This window comes from Oratosquilla oratoria, chromosome 15 (assembly GCF_046742065.1).
Source record: "Oratosquilla oratoria isolate Oo_2021 chromosome 15, ASM4674206v1, whole genome shotgun sequence".
NCBI classification, from domain to species: Eukaryota; Metazoa; Arthropoda; class Malacostraca; order Stomatopoda; family Squillidae; genus Oratosquilla; species Oratosquilla oratoria.
In genome coordinates, this window is record NC_134791.1 from 66,635,915 (window position 1) to 66,654,409 (window position 18,495).

At 40.0% G+C, this 18,495-nt stretch overlaps 2 protein-coding genes across 3 annotated transcripts in view; one reads left to right on the forward strand and one right to left on the reverse strand.

The window, feature by feature from the left end:
• Window positions 1-18,495, forward strand: part of LOC143033487 (ribosomal protein S6 kinase delta-1-like) — a 329,868-nt gene that overhangs the window by 279,423 nt on the left and 31,950 nt on the right. For both annotated transcript variants that reach the window (XM_076198986.1, XM_076198987.1), the window contains 2 exons: window positions 4,212-4,425; window positions 17,998-18,093. In XM_076198986.1, the coding sequence (XP_076055101.1) occupies window positions 4,212-4,425; window positions 17,998-18,093 (310 nt within the window). The remainder of the gene's footprint in view (window positions 1-4,211; window positions 4,426-17,997; window positions 18,094-18,495) is intronic.
• Window positions 13,027-13,659, reverse strand: LOC143033508 (uncharacterized). Its single transcript, XM_076199014.1, has 2 exons — window positions 13,476-13,659; window positions 13,027-13,328 (listed from the first exon to the last, which is right to left on the reverse strand). The coding sequence occupies exons 1-2, from the start codon at window positions 13,657-13,659 to the stop codon at window positions 13,051-13,053; spliced, it is 462 nt and encodes a 153-aa protein (XP_076055129.1). The 3' UTR covers window positions 13,027-13,050.

An 18,495-nucleotide genomic window follows, 5' to 3' on the forward strand; every position in this document is an offset into this window, starting at 1 on the left:
AGGAATCGACCTCTAAAGATAAAACTAAGGTCACAAGTGGTAGTAGAAGACATATTTGAAAAAGTAGGTAACTTGGCAAAGAGTGAAAAATACAATAAGATATGGATAAAAAGAGAAATGAGTACTGAGGAATTAGAAAAAGAAAGGGCACTAAGAGAAGAAGCAAAGGAAAAAAACTTGAAAAGATCGGAGACAGAATGCAAAGAATTCCAGTGGAGAGTAATAGACTTGAGATTAAGACAATGGCACTTCAAAACGAACAAAACAAGGGAAGAAGGAACCAGGGAGAAGGAAGAAAATTAAAAGTGGCCTATACCAACATTGACGGACTAATTTCGGGACTGAACGAACTCAATGATTATCTGTTAGAAGCAAAACCAGACATAATGGGAATTGTAGAGACTAAACTAAGAGGTGAAATACCATCCACTGTTATCGGACAAGGTTTATACAACTACTGGATAAAAAACGGACAAGAAACAGGGAGGGGGAATCATGTTCTTGGCCAAGAAAGACCTAAAGGTGACAAAAATTGCAGAGGGCAAAGGTAATGCTGAATTGATCATGATAAAAGTCGAAGGCAAGAATATGAAAAGTAGAAAGTTTGTGGTGACTTATGTGCCTCCAAAAACAAGCGCTTGGAAAGAAATTGAACATACAAAAATGCTAGATGACACAAGAAAATCACTCAATGAGATACTAATGGGTAAGGGTAATCTGGTAGTTATGGGGGACTTCAATTGCAAAGAAATTTGTTGGGACAGCATGACAATGCAAGGAGGAGATGACTCGTGGGGCAATGTACTGCTAGATATGACCATGGAGTACACAATGACCCAATGGGTCCGTGAAAACACAAGGTACAGAAATAATGAAGAGCCATCGAAACTAGATCTAATATTTACAACAGAGCCTGAAATAGTGCATAAAGTCCAGTATGAGACACCAATTGGAAAGAGTGACCATGTACTCATCGAAACTATACTAAAGGAAGAAATAGACATAGAGAGGAACGAAAAGCATAGGAAAGGAAGACTGAGGTACAACAAAACAGACTTTACAAAACTAAAGACATTCTTCCGGAATGCAAACTGGGAAATATTTTACAGGGAAGAAACAGCAGTGGAAGAGAAATGGAATATATTGATGGAAAACTACAATGAAGGGGTAAACAGGCATGTACCAAGACAAAAGCGAGAGAGAGAGTACATTAAATGTTGGTTCAACAAAAGATGCAGTGAGGCAAAAGACAGAAGGGACAAAGCTTGGAAAAAGTGGAGAAAAGACAAAAAACAAAGCAAATGGCAAATTTATGTTAACTATAGAAATGAGTATGTTAATGTGAGAAGAGAGGAGAAAAGGAACCATGAGAAGGATATTATAGACAAATGCAAAGAGCAACCCAAACTATTCTATCGGTATGTGAATGGTAAACTTAAAAACAAACAGGAATTGGTGAAACTATGCCAAGGAAACATAGAATACACAGAAGATTTAGAGATGGCCGAAGTCATGAACAATCACTTTAAACCTGTTTTCACCAGAGAGAAAATACCAAATTGTGACATAGACAAAAACAAGAAATCTCCCCTCATGAATGAGTTTACAGCATCACTAAAGGAAATATCAGAACATTTATCAAGGCTGGATGTCAGAAAATCACATGGCCCGGACGGTATTGCAAATTGGATTCTAAAGGAGTGCAAAGAAGAACTAACAGACAAAATACACATCTTAATAAACAGCTCACTCAAAGAAGGAAAGATACCCGAGGACTGGAAAAACGCTAACATTGTACCAATACACAAAGGAGGAAACAAAGAAGAACCCACCAACTATAGGCCAGTATCACTAACAAGCACCATAGCCAAAATTTGTGAGAAAATAATCAAGAATAGATGGGTAAAACATCTGGAAGACAATGACATATTAAACCCAAGACAATTCGGATTCAGACAAGGAAGATCATGCTCCACAAACTTAATATGCTTTTACTCAAGACTAATAGACATAGTGCAAGAAAGAAATGGATGGGCTGATTGTGCATTCCTAGACTTGCAAAAAGCCTTTGACAAAGTACCACACAGAAAACTACTAAAAAAACTGGAACACATAGGAGGAATACAGGGAAACCTACTAAAATGGATAGAGGACTTTCTGACTGGTAGAAAGATGAGAGTAGTGCTCAGAGAAAAATATTCAGACTGGAAAGAGGTGATCAGTGGAGTACCGCAAGGATCTGTGCTGGCACCAATAATGTTTGCTATCTATATGAATGACATGGATGAGGACGTGAACTGCTACATGAGCTTCTTTGCCGATGACGCCAAACTGCTAAGGAAAATAGAAACTGATGAGGACTGTGAAGCACTGCAAGAAGACCTAAATAGGGTATGGAACTGGAGTCAGAAATGGGAAGTGGACTTTAATACTAAGAAGTGTAGCATAATGGAGTTTGGAAAAAGCAAAAACAGAATATCAGGAAAATATACAATTGGAACCAAAGAAGTAAAGAAAGTAGGATCCGAAAAAGATTTGGGAGTAATTATCACGAACGACTTGTCCTATGATATACAGATTAACAAAATTGTCGGGGAGACTTACAACTTGCTAAGATCAATAAAAGTGGCGTTTACATACTTGGACGAAGACGTGATGAAAAAAATATTGGTTACATTGATAAGGCCTAGATTAGAGTATGCAGCGACATTGTGGTCCCCCAGTACCAAAAAGAATATAAAGAAAATAGAAAGAATCCAAAGAGCAGCTACAAAAATGGCACCTGCACTTGCAAACCTATCATACGAAGAGAGATTGGCTAAACTGGAGTTACCGACACTGGAGCAAAGAAGAGAGAGAGGTGACCTATTGACCATCTACAGAATCATGAAAGGCACAGAGGTACTCGATAGTGAGAGCTTACTTAACTGGGACAAAAGAAACACAAGAGGACATGGAAAGAAAATAAAAAAACATAGCTATAGAAGAGAACTGAAGAAAAACAGTTTTCCTCATAGAGTTTTGGACACTTGGAACAAACTGGACAATGGAATAGTATGCGCAAAAACCATTCATGAGTTTAAAAACAAACTAGACACTGCAAGATACAAAGGCGGGACATCACGAGCATAGCTCCCCTTCCCGCAAAATACAACTAGGTAAATATATATATATATATATATATATATATATATATATATATATATATATATATATATATATATATATATATATATATATATATATATATATATATATATATATCTACAAAGTAATGTCGTAACACATTAGTAAATTTCAACAAAAACCCACTGTGTTGGATAAGAAGAAATGAAATAAATAGATTCCATATATTTCGATCACGGACTGTGATCCTCTTCAGTGGAATACAGAGTAGTGGAGCAAAAGGCATGTCTTATAAACAGTAAAAGAAGGAACATGGATAGGACTCAGGTAGCGTCAAGGAAAATAATAGAATCATCCTTGATTAACAAATTTCCAAATTTCAATATATCTCATGGACAATGGTCACCTGACTGCATTACCACCTGGGCAGTCAACAAATTACTACCATCTCTGGTGAAGGCGGGTGACCTGCCCCGCAAAGCATTAGACGCTACCTGAGTCCTATCCATGTTCCTTCTTTTACTGTTTATAAGACATGCCTTTTGCTCCTCTACTCTGTATTCCACTGAAGAGGATCACAGTCCGTGATCGAAATATATGGAATCTATTTATTTCATTTCTTATCCAACACAGTGGGTTTTTGTTGAAATATATATATATATATGTATATATATATATATATATATATATATATGTCTATATATGTATATAGAAATATGTATATATATGTATATATATATATATGCATATATATATATATGTATATATACATATGTATATGCATATATACATATTTATGTATTTATATATATACATATATGTGTGTGTGTGTATATATATATATATATATATATATATATATATCAAGGTGGTACTCAAAATTAACTTTAAATTTTTCCGAAGCAGAACCTGGCATTCTACTCTGATTCAAGAGAAATGCCGATTGCCAAAATTTAGCTTGATCTGGTAATATTTAGGGGTTGCACATTGATGTTGAAGTTGCCATTATATGTACTGTATATCAATTCAAGTGTCCTGAAATACATATTTGATTATAATGTATTATAATCATATTTCATTTAAAGGGACTTCAATCCTGACAATCTTCTTCTTGGTGAAGGAGGAAGCCTAGTGCTGACCTACCAAAGTCAGTGGACAAGTGTTGAGCGTGAGATAAGTGACAAGTCAAGAAAAGGTGGCTTTGTTGCACCAGAACTGGACTCCCCTCTCAGTGTTCCAACTCCTGCTGCAGACTGGTGGTCTGTTGGAGCTATTCTCTACAATCTTCTAACAGGGCAGGTAAGATTAATTCAGTAACAGAAATTACAAATCAAAATAGAATTACCCAAAAGTTAAGAGATCATCAATTTATTGATAATGGTAATAAAGTTTATAGTAAAACTGATAGTAATAATATAATGAATAATAATGATAATATACATACATATACCAAGGGCTTTTTCCCCCATACAAGGGAGGTAGCAAAATCAAAGTCATAAATCCACTCCCATTTCATCCCCACATACTCCACTCCCATTCACTATCCCTCCCTCCCTCTTTTTGTGGCTCCTCCTGGATGACAGGTCATCCCTGCACCTTGCCCTTTGACCTGGGTCAGAAGCAATGTAGCAAGACACAGCACATCCACAGTAAGGCCGCTTTATTTAATTGGTGAGCCCTCTTTGCCATCCCCTTATGCAGAAAAAAAAAAAAGAAGATGGGGAGAAATCACTTTGGGCTGCATCAGAACATCATTCACACATACTCCCTCACTCCAACATCTCCCACCCACTCCCTTCCATGCATCATAGGATCATCCATACACAAACATTCTCCACTCACCCCTGTCTTCTTTCTTTTCCCTTCCTTAATAGACATTCCCCTCTTTCCCAGTGCCCCTTTTCTCCCATCCATCCATCTCATCCTTGGTTGCCCCCTCATGTTCAATCCCTCCACCTCTGCCTTCCACACCTATTTTACTAATTTTTCTTCACTCATTCTTTCCATGTGTCCAAATGATCCCAATACTCTTTCATCAACCCTATTTCCCAACTCCCTTTCCATCCCCATTCTCCTCCTCACCTCCTCATTTCTTACTCTATCCAGCCTAGTAGCTCCTACCATACTTCTCAGGCATTTCATCTCAAATACATTTAACCACTTTGGTATGATGATGCCTACATAGGCATCATGAGACACAAGTATTTACCTAGTTCTATTTACCTAGTTGTATCTTATGGGACGAGAACTATACTCATAGTTACCCATTTTTATATCTCTGTATCCAGTTTATTAAAATCTTGTATAGTTTTAGCACTCACTGTTTCCCCATTTAGTTTGTTCCAGACATCAATCACTCTGTGTGGGAAGCTATTCTTTTTCAAATCTCTTCTGTATCTGTCCTTCTTTAGCTTCTCATGTCCTCTTATTTCTCTTTTGTCCCATTTTAATAAGTCATCTCTATCAAGAACTTCCATCCCTTTCATAATTCTGTAAATAGTCAGCAAATCACCTCTTTCTCTTCTCTGTTCCAGTGTTGATCGATGTAATTTATCCAATCTTTGTTCGTATATCAAATCTGAGAGTGTGGGTGCCATTTTTGTTGCTGTTGTTTGAATTCTTTCTAATTTCCTTTTTTTTTTTTTTTTGTATTAGGTGCCCATAGTGTTGCAGCATACTCCAATTTAGGTCTTATCAGTGTAATTACTATTTTCTTTACATTTCTTCATCCATGTAGTCGAAGGCCACTTTCATTGATCTTACAAACATATACCAAAGGCTTTTTCCCCCTTACAAGGGAGGTAGCCAAAATGAAATAGGCATAAAAACCATTCCCACCCATTCCATCCCCAATACACTCCACTTCCCTCCACCCTCCCTCTTATCTTGGCACCTCCTGGATGACGGGTCATCCCTGCATCTTGTCCACTGCCCTGGGTCAGAGGCAGTGTCACAAGACACAGCACATCCACAGCAAGGCCGCTTCATTAAATTGGCGACCCCCCTCTCCGTCCCCTCATGCAGAAAAGGAGAAGACAGGGAGAAATCCCTTCGGGCTCCATCAAATTTTTCTCACACATACTACCTCACCCCCATCCCCCCCACCCATTCCACCTCATGCATCACATCATCCATATACAACCATTCTCCATTTACCCCTATCTTCTGTCCTCTCTCATCCTTCCTCAACAGACATTCCCCTCCTCCGCAAAGCCCCTTTCACCCCATCCATCCATCTTATCCTAGGTCGCCCCCTCATGTTCACTCCCTCCATATCTGCCTTCCATACCTCTTTTACTAGTCTTTCTTCACTCATTCTTTCCATGTGTCCAAACCATTCTAATACCTTTTCATCCACCCTATCTCCCAACTCCCTTACCATCCCTGTTCTCCTCATCACCTCATTTCTCGCTCTATCCAGCCTAGTAACCCCCATCATACTTCTCAGACACCTCATCTCAAACACATTCAAACTCCTTCTCTCTCCCTCTCTTATATTCCATGTTTCTGCCCCATACAGTGCTGTTGGCACAATCACTCCTTCATACAATCTCCTCTTAGCATCCATTCCCAAATGTCTATTCCTCATTACACTTTTTAATCCACCAAGGCATTTACTCGCTTCTCTCAATCTACATTCTACCTCCACCTCCACTCCACCCTTTCCTGCCACATTCGCACCCAAGTATCTAAAAATATCCAGTTCTGAGAGTGTTGGTGCCAATTTTGTAATTGCTCTTTGTATTCTTTCAAGTTTTGTTATACATTTTTTTGTACTTGGTGACCACGTCATCACTGCATATTCCATTCTTGTGTGTGTGTGTGTATATATATATATATATATATATATATGTATATGATATATATATATATATATATATATATGTTTGTATATATACTGACACATCTATTTATCTGTATATCAAAGGCCTTTTCTTCCTTATAAAGAGGTAGTTATCCAGGGTGCACTCACTCCCATCTATTCTAATTCCATCCACCACCCATTGTTTCCCTCTCATCTTAGCTCCTTGTGGATGAAGGGTTGTATCTCTATCCTGCCCACTGCCTGGATCAGAAATGATGCAGCAAGACACAGTACATCCACAGCAGGGCCATTTCATTTACATAGCAACCCACCTTCCTCCCTTTTGTGCAGAAAATAGAGAAGACTTCAGGCTGCATAAAAATATAATTCATGCATAACCATTATCCATTCACACTTATACCCTGCCTTCTCCCTTCCCTACTCAGTAGATCCTTTCTCCCAATCCATCTATCTCATTTTTGGTCTTGCCCACAGGTTCAGTATATCCAACTCTGCTTTCCCACTCTTATTACTAATTTTTCTATACTCATTCTTTCCATGTGCCCAAACCATCCCAATAATCTTTTGTGAGCCCTATCTGCCAGTTCTCTTTCCACCCCCATTCTTTTCCTCATCTCATTTCTCACTATATCCATTCTTATAACCCCCACCATATATCTCGGACACTTCAACTCCAGTACAAACCATCCTTAAAATATTCCTTGAGAAGTGAGCTCATTACAAGAGCAAAAGAGGAGAAAGACTCAGGGTTGTTGATAAAAGACAATGTGTCACCTGACAGACATATCAACAGGATTGTGGGAGAGACATACGGACTACTGCAGAAGATTAAAGTGGTGTTCCACTATGTGGATGAATGGATAATAAAAAAAACTAATCAAAACACAGATACATCCAATACTGGAATATGTGTCAGTAGTATGGTCCCCACATAGATTGAAGGATATAAGCAAGAGCAACCAGACTAGTCCCCAACCTGGCAAATAAACCATATGAAGAAAGACTTAAAGTACTGGGTCTTCCAACTTTGAAAGATCAAAAAGAAAGACTTGATATGATTACAGTGTTCAGGTCACTAATAAGGATAGATTGTATTGACAGAAGAGATCTGATTAAAGATGGGAGGGCTTTAAGAGATCAAGGGAGTAAATTAAGAAAGACCACATGTCTAAGGATGTGAAAAAATACAGTTGCATAAATATGTTGAATAGCTTAGAAGGCGATAGTCCAAGCTCAAACAATACATAAGTTAAAATTTAAAAATCATAATTAGAAATCAAGGATAAAGATTAAGTTGGAACTACAGACGCTCCTCAACTTACATTTTAGTTACGTTCCGAACGGCTGAACGTAAGTTAAAAATGAATGTAAGTTGTTACTGTACGTTCTAGTAATGTATGACTGTTCATACTGTACTATACATCCGTAAATTCTATTACCGTATCTTATAAAACACCCCTAAATCATTAATTATACACATAACATTGTAAAATACAGTAAACTTCCACTTATACGAACTCCAAGGAGGATTAGAAATGTCCGAGTAACCGAAATGTTCAGTTAATCCTATTTTGTATGTTTCATTCCCGTAGAGTTTGATGATGTAATGTCCTCTGCAATATTCGTACCTGTAAACTTAACATACGCATGGAAATACTTATAACGTTTGTGCCATGTAAACAATGGATGCAGCGTCATGCGTAAGTATCGTTTGAACTATGGAGAGCGCGCTAAACTAAGAAATTCACTGAAAAAAAAAAAAAAAAATTTAGTCAGTTCAAACGTAAAATCGAAAAAACGTGAAACGAATGAACGTAAGTAGAGGAGCGTCTGTATACATGAACTTGAGTCTAAGTATGTTAGAAAATTAGAGAATAGGAGACAGGGCCCAACAAGTATTGTTCCTTTCCTGTATGTTACAATTCAATGAATACAATTAGGTAAATACATGTATGTATTCACAAAGGTGGAAATAAGGAGACATCACTAAATCATAGGCCAGTATCACTGACCAGCACAAAAGTGAAATTATGTTAAAGGATTGTGAAAGATCAATGGACCAAATATCTTGAAAAGATGAACATTCATACAGTTAGTTTGGCTATAGATCTGGAAGGTTGTGTGTTTCGAACCTTTTAAGTCTGTACTCAAGAGTGATTGATGTACTGCAAGAGAGAAGGGTGGGTAGACTGTGTGTACCTTGACCTAGAAAAAGCATTTGATAAAGTACCTCACAATCGACTAATGTGGAAATAGGAGCATGTTGGAGGACAGAGGCAAAGTACTAGAATGGATGAAAGATTTTTTGAAGGAAAGGTACAGGAGGACAGTAGTAAAGGATAAGATGTCAAGATGGATAGCAGTAACGAATGGAGTTCCACAAGGTTCAGTGATTGCACCAATAATGTTTCTTGTCAATGACATGATGTATGGAACAACAAGCTATGCCAACATGTTTGCAGATGACACAAAAATCATGAGAAGAGTGAAAAATGAGGATGGTAAACTGTTGCAAAAAGATCTAGACACTATTCCTGCATGGAGCCAAGAATGGGAAATGAAGTTCAATACCAAAAAAGGCAAAGTACTTGAAGTGGGCAATAGTAGCCAAAGATCATCCTTAATCTGTTCTATGGGAAGTGAACCCATTACAAAAGCAAAAGAGGAGAAATATTTGGGAGTGTTGATAAAAGACAACATGTCACTTGACAGACATATCAACAGGATTGTGGGAGATACATATGGATTACTGCAGAATGTCAAAGTAACATTTCACTATATGGATGAAGAGATGATGAAAAAATCATCAAAACACTGATCTGTCCAAGACTGGAATATATGTCAGTAGTATGGTCCCCACACAGAGTGAACAATATAAGCAAGATTGAGAGAATACAAAGGGCAGCAACCAAACTAGTCCCCAGCCTCATAGATAAACCACATGACGAAAGACTAAAAGCACTGAGTTTCCCAACTTTGAAAGATCGAAGAGAAAGAGGTGATATGATTACTGTATGTAGGTCACAGAAGGGCATAGATTGCTTTGACAGAAGAAATATCCTGCTTAAAGATGGGAGGGCTTTTAAGAGGTCATGGGAGTAAATTATGACCACATGTTTAGAGTATGTGAAGAAGTGATATAACCCAAGCTCAAACAGTACATGAGTTCAGATCTAAATATGATAATAGTAAATCAAGGATATAGATTAAAATGAAACTGTACATGAATTTGAGTCTAGGTATGACAAAGAAAAAAAAAATTAGAGCAGTAGACAGGACCCAGTGAACATTATTCCTTTCTTCTATACTACAATTAGGTAAATATATACCAGGCATGTGCCATCAGTAATTACTCAAGATAGGTAGTTGGTGACCTTTATAAAATCTTTGTATTCTATGCATAATAATCAGAGTAACCTTCTTAATTTTGTTTGATTAGGTGCATATTGTGCCCCAGAAGGAAAATGTAGCTGCTGATCTATTTTATTGAAGATAGGCATTGTCTGCCTTGCCTACATAAATGGTTCATCCTTGATACATACATACACAGAAAATAGGAGACAGGACCCAATGAGCATTGCTCCTTACCTGTGTATTTTAGGTAAATACACACACACACTGGCACCAACTCTTTCCAAAATGACATAAGAACAAAGACTGTCCAAATTAGAATTACCAACTCTGGAACAAAGAAGGGAAAGAGGAGGCTTACTAACTATTTATAGAATTATGAAGGGAATGGAAATCTTAGATAAGAATGACTTATTGAAATGGAAAAACAAGAGGACACGAAAAGAAACTAAAAAAAAGATAATTACAGAAGAGATCTGAAAAAAATAGCTTCCCACACAGAGTGATAGATACTTGGAAGAAATTAGACAAAGAAACAGTGTGTGCAAACGCTATTCAAGATTTTAACCCTTTAGCAGGCACCCGTAGAAAAAATTGAAATACCAAATACCTTTAGTATCATAGAATAGATGTATTTCTAAGACATTTTTACTTTCTGAATTTTTTTTTCTATCTTTCAAAATCTCTTTGCAAAGTTACGTCAATGAAGATGCCCGTATGGGCCGACCGACCGTCATACAAGGAACCATAGTATGCCCGCCTAGGCTCCTTAGCCCACTACAGGATATGAAAATTAGTTAAATTAATTGTTATAAATTATGTTTATTTACTAGCAAGTAAAGAAAATGAACATTACTTAACCCCTTCCATACGGTGCCGCACACGTAGGCGTCATGGACTTAGATATCAGTGGCAGCAGCCAATGCCAGCCATACGACGTGTCGTAATAATACTCGCATCATAAAATATAGTCACCGCTTATATCGATCGTTCTCTCTTCATCCGTGAATTTTGATAACCATAGAAAATGTGATTACAAAAGAATTAGAAAGAATGTCATTATGGAGGGGCGACTACAATAAATATAATCAAGACGCCGATATGGCAGCCTCGCAAATACACTCGCTCCCCATGACGCCTACATGTGCGGCACCGTATGGAAGGGGTTAATATTGAATCGCGTTTGAAATGAAAACAGAGGTAATATTTTAATGTTTTATTTTACAAAACAAGTAAAAAAAAAAATGTTTGTTCCTACACAATGTTGTGGGATGAGCAGGGGCACCTACTACAACTGCTGGGATGACATGGGCGGCGATGGCGCCATGGCTGCTGTGCTTGGTTACCAGTTGACTGCTTCACTGTGAGGGGTATGGAAGTTCTTGAATCAGTTCCTGGACTCATAGAGGCAGAGAGCAACCTGGCATGCCTTACACATCCACCTAGAGTGGTTTTCTTCCTGCTTGGTAGAGCAGTGCTTACAGCTCTGGCAATTTGTGACATAGATGAGCAGATCCCACTTGGTGGTGTCGTACCTTTGGTGCACGGGTGGGAATTTGACCCTCATGCCTGGGTGAAGAATGGGTGTGGTTTCTTGCTAGGTGATGTTGATGTCCTAGTGGCCCTACTCCCCATATTGTTTTGACACCATGTGAAGCGGCTAATGTCCAGCCGGAACGTTTTGAGGGACATGGGCTCCATCCCTAATTCTTTGCAGTCCTGCTTGTAGACCAACCAGGCGTTACTGACACACAGATCCAGGGTGTAGCCAAACAGCTTTATGTACTATCTCTGTGCTCTCATGGGTGTTTTGTACAAATGAGTTAGCATATTTGATTTATCTGTACCGCCCATTTTCCCATTATACTCTATGATGACATTTGGACAAGGAACAGCAACCTTTTTTTTGGTGGTGCGGTCGTAACGCTTGATTGTCTGCACTGGTTCTTGGCCTGCATCTGAAGACAACACAGTAACTACTTTATTGTCTTTCCATCGCAGTGCCATAACACCGTTGGATGAGCAGTAGTCATATTCGCCCCTAGGAACAGTCTTTTTTTCCATTTCCTTGGTGTCTTTGAGAGGAGCGTACCCTACATGGTTGGCTCTTGCTGTCCCAACATACCGACTCACCATGTCATTCCTGAGCTGCTCGACAAGTTCAATGCTGGTGAAGTAATTGTTACCATATATGGTGTGCTGAGAGGGATTATGCAGTGTCTTCACCAGTAGGAGGACCGTCTTGGTGCTGAACAGGAGGCTTAACTCCTCCGGGGTGAGCTGGGTGTGGTGAGTGGGGAAGGTGCTCTCTCCTTGGTACATGATGATGTCATGTATGAACCCATCAATGCTGGCACAACAGAAGAGCTTGTAACCCCACTTATCTGGTTTATTCTGAATGTACTGCCTCAGGTTTCCACTCCTAGTGCCCTTGTATGCCACCATAACCTCATCAACAGACTGTGTGGGGGTGGGTTTCACTTTGAGGAACTGCTTGGTAATAGAAGCATACACTGGGCGGATCTTGAAAAATCTGTCTGTCGTGCCAGCACTGGCTTCATTGTTGTTGAAATGCAGCAGGGATCAGATTAGTCTGAACCACTTAGAGGACATGAAGTCAGCCACATTTGTCACTTTTGTGTATGTCGACCAATAGTCTTCTATTGCAGGTAATGATACCACATCCATGTACAAAACAATGCCAATGAAGACCATCATTTCGTGTTTGTCTGTGTGGAATGTGGTGTTTACATTTCTCTGTTGAGCAAAGAGATTTGTTTGGTAAACAATGTCCTTGAGCAGGTCCACAGTAAAGAGATCCTGAAAATATTCAATGGGTTAGCGGGTGTCAGGTGGTGCAGTGTGACTAAAGGCAGGTTGATGTCCTCCTTGTTCCATTTGCGTTCCTTGGCAGTGGTCTTGGCCTTCTTGCAAGGTTGAGCCGCTGGTGTTCTCTCCTGGTTGTCATCCCCCTCATCACTCTCAGTGTCAGGCATATTCTGTGGATGCACTCTGTTGACTGAGCCTATGGAGAGAGGAAATGGTAAGTATCGACAAGTAAGATAAGTTTAATTAAATGCCAAGGGTCAACACTATCCCTTTAAAAAATTACACCACAACAAACACTTCTGGCTTTTAAATATGCCTTTTGCCAAAAACAAAACATGCTCACCTGAACTTGTGGGAGTAAGTTCGTCAGATATGTCTAATTGGAAGTCGGAGTCAACGGTGTCATCATCCAGGTCCACCTCTATTGTGTTATCATCCACCTCTAGGTCACTATCTTCACCCTTGTCTGGAGCGATCCACTTGTTCCTCTTGGGGCGGCTTCTACTGTAGAAGGTGCTTGTTGACATCTTTAATGAAGATCCAGGACATTAGTTATGCCTCTATAAAAAAACACCATCATAGATCACCATAACCTTCACCATCAACAAAAATAAGAGAGCAATCCTGGGCCCACCACAAAATACACATGCCCAACATGCTCTAAACCCATTACCTTGAGCAGACAGACAAAGGGCTCAGTTCAGTGCAATATGTGCAAAAACTGGGCCCACCTCACTTGTACAACACTTGCTGACACAAACCAATACACAAACACTTGGACATGTTCTACCTGCCCTCCAGTAACCCCACTCCCACCTCCCCAACCACACCCAGCACCCTTACCCACTCCCAATTTCCCTTCGCCCTTATCCCCAATCAGTACTCCCCTTCCTTTGTCCCCAATCTCTCCTTTCCCCCCCTCTAACCCAGATCCTATACCTTCCCCATTAACATCCCAACCTCAACCCCAAACGACAACATGCAACACATACAGAACACACAACATCAACATATTACAACACAACATTGACAGTATTAACACAAAAAACATGAACTCGAACACTTTCTTAAACAACACAACATACACATTGCAATTATACAAGAAACAAAACTAAGATACTCACACAAAACACCATCATTTCATAATTACACCATCAGACAAGACCAGGCTGATGGCAATGGCGGTGGACTCATCACCCTGATCCACCAGTCCATCTGTTTTGTGGACACAAGCGCCACAACCAAAATTCTCCTCCCTACCACAGATAACACTACAGAAATCCAATCCATTCGAATCCGCACAGGCAACAAATCAACACTGACAATAGTTAACATGTACATTCCCCCCCCAATCGTCCCCCACAGTTCCAAACACCTTCAGGCCTCAATTTAGCCAACTACCCTCAATCCCCAACCTGATCATGGGTGGTGACTTCAACACCAAGTCATTGGCCTGGTATGTCGACAACCCTGACACAGACAGAGGGCTTGAAATACAGACTCAGCTTGACTCATTGACTATCATGAACAACACACATAATCATACACATATCCCACACCAAGCCCTCTACACTCCCTCCTCTCCTAATATCACCTTTTGCTCCCCCTGCCTAACCCAACAACAACGTTATGGAGAGTGGTCGGAACCCTTGGTTCTGACCACCTTCCAATCATCATCACCAAAACAAGATGCACCCCAGTTGGCCACAGACACACATACACCAATTACAAGAGAAACTGGGAAGCTTTTACTGAAGAGACAGAACAACATTTTGAATTACTTAACAGTACACCAATCACAAACATAAACAATGCTGTGCACACTTTTAATACAATCATACAAAATGCAGACAAGAGATACATCCCTAGAGGCAACAGAAAATCACACAACCCCAACTTCACACCAGAAATCCAAAGCCTCATCAGACAACGAGATGCACTCAAACACAATACCCCCACATCTATCCCTCAAAAACATAGCAGACCAAATACAAACACTAAACACTGTGATTGCCAATAAAATACACAAACAAAAAACACAAAATTGGCAAAATTTTATCAATACACTTGATCACAAAACAAACACCAGCAAATTGTACAAAACACTCAACAGCATTACACTATCCAACAGTAACACAACATGCTCTCACGCAGCAATAATCACAACAACAGACAATCTACCCTCAAACAGACAACAAGCAAACACACTCATAAATCATTTTGCAGACAAGCCATCTCACTTCTCACCCTGACGACCGACGCACTATTCGACTTAAGAAAGACTTTCCCACAGACTCAGACTATACACCCTTCATAGACAGTCAGACAAAACACATAATACATAATCTCAAGCACTCATCTGCCTGTGGCCCTGATAACATAAGTAACATCCACCTAAAACACATTGTACCACAAGGTATACGCACTCACAAACATTGCAAACTACAGCTATTCACACAACACGATACCCGACATCTGGAAGCATGGTAAAATAATCACCATTCCAAAACCAAACAAAGACCCAGCAATCCCAACATCGCACCGCCCAATCACACTTCTCTGTACCCCCTCTAAAGTCATTGAACGCCTAATACTTTAACTTGTCACACCACATATTCCCCTTGCTGACTCACAACACGGTTTTAGGCCACTACACTCCACAAACACTCTTCTGATAAACCTCACACAAAGAATTTTAGATGGCATCAATTCAGATAGGCCCCACCAAAGAACACTTCTTATAACATTAGACATTATTAAAGCCTTTGATGCTATCCCCCGCCACAACCTAATAAATAAAATATATAACACAGACATGCACAATAACACCAAAAGATGGCTGGCCAATTATCTGGCAGGTAGGAATGCTTATGTGTCATATAATGGCCAATCATCGCACATCAGAAACATTAAGAATGGAATACCACAGGGCTCTGTTCTATCCCCCATGCTCTTTAATCTATACATGCATGACATACCCACACCAGACACCTCAGAAATACAAATCTCTTCCTACGCAGACGACATAACAATCACATGCACACATCGTAACACAGACAAAGCTGCAGAAATAATCCAGCCATACCTTGATACACTCAACACATGGTTCATCACAAACAGACTCAAAATAGCTCCAACCAAATCTACAGCAACACTCCTCACCAACTGGACAAAAGAACACAAATACATACCTCATCTCTACATCAACAACACTCTAATACCACACACAAACACACCGAAAATTCTTGGTGTAACATACGATACATCCATGTCTTTCAAACAACACATCACAAACATAAAAAACAAATGCACACCTAGACTTAATGCACTTAAGTCAATCACTGGAACAACATTTGGACAAAACAAAGAAACAAATACAACAATATACAAACAATGCATATGCTCAGTGATGAATTATGCGAGTCCTGCATGGGCTCCTAATCTCAGTGAGACACACCACAACACCCTTCAAATCATACAAAACAAAGCCCTAAAAACAATTACAGGCTGCACAAATACAACACCTACAGACCATTTACACCATGAAACAAAAGTCCTCAAAGTCAAGGACCACCTCGACATGAGAGGCACACAAACACTTGCCGCAGCCACCACAAACACATCACACCCGCTACACTACGTAGCAGAACACCCACACACACCGAGAAACATTAAAACAACACCCAAAGACCTATATCACACACAGATACTCTCCTCTCTTCCTCCACAACCACCAAATACCAGCCTCCAGAAACATATTCATAATCATATCACTCACCGCTCCATTAACACACTGAAAGACAACACATTGCTGCATGCCAGACCCCCTGATATCCACCCTTCTGAATCCTCTCTCCCACAAAAGGACAGAGTCCACCTGGCCAGACTGCAGTGCGGCCACCACCCAGCACTTCTAAGTCACCAGAAGAGGCTGGATGACCGCATTGTGAACAGCTGCCCAGGATGTAACACTTCACCCCATACCATACAACACATAATGGAAGACTGCATTATACACAATCACACATGCAAACAACACAACATACACTCTATAAAGGATTTGTGGGAAAACCCAGTTTCGGCTGTGGCATTCCTTGGGGAGACGGGACTGCTCGGACAGACAGTCTAGGGAACGACAACAACAACAACAAAAATAATGCAGCTATGCACAAAAATATTAGTAGATTAAAGGTATATGGCATTCTGGGAATGCACACATGATAAATGTTACACATCACCCAAAGTGCCTTTCACCATAAAAATATAAAAAAAAAAATTCTAAGATATTTACCTTTAGTGGGCAAGTATGCCCATACGGGCATACTGTGGTCATTCGTAAAATGCCCAAGCTGCCCACATGGGCTGACCACTAAGTTCACCATTATTTTTCTCTAATTTCCCATCACAGTTCACCATTCACATCCACATCAGGTTTGAACACATTTATCTGCCTGTGTGCTATCAATTTTTTGTACACCTAACTCCATTCTGATGGGCATGGGTGGGCTGAGAGTGGGAGCAACTCATGCATGTTGTGGCCTCCTTCGTATTTGGATAGTAACTGCTTGCTTCTACCATGTCTAGCCAGCCACCCAATCGGGCTGGTGAGTTCTGATTGGCTCTGAGCGTAGCTGAGGTGTGTTCTTATTGGCTGGGACAAACCCACGTGGCCTACGTCATCAAACTATTGCGTCATGCTGGGTGAAACATGCGTTACTTAGCCGCCCGGTCAGGCATGCTGCCCGCTAAAGGTATAAGAAAACACTTGATGCTGAGAGATACAAAGATAGGTCACCACGAGCATAGCTCCCTTCCCGTATAATACAACTAGGTAAATACATGTGTATATGTATATTTCTTTACAGAGTGTGAAGGAAGCACACCCAGCTGGCATCACTTCACACACAGAGCTTTATACCCCTCCTTCATTATCTGTGGAAGCATCATCTTTAGTAACTGAGGTATAGTATCAAATTTGTACTGTCAGAAATAATGTGCAACATATATGTATTAAGATTAGCTATCTGTCCATCAATATACCAAGGGCTTCCTCCCCAATATAAGGAAAGTTGCCAAGTCAAAATCATGCACACACTCCCATCCACCATCCTTGTTTTCCTCTTATCTTGGCTCATGGATGAAGGGTCATCCCTATCTCCTGGCCACTTCCAGGGTCAGAACCAATGCAGCAAAACAAAGCACATCCATAGCAGAGCCACTTTACTTACACAGTGACCCCCCCCCCTCCCCATCTTCCTCCTGCAGAAAATAGAGAAGATGGGGAGAAGTCCCTTTGGGCTGCATCAAAACATCTATACACAATTATCCTCCACTCATCCCTGTCCCATGCCTTCTCCCTTCCT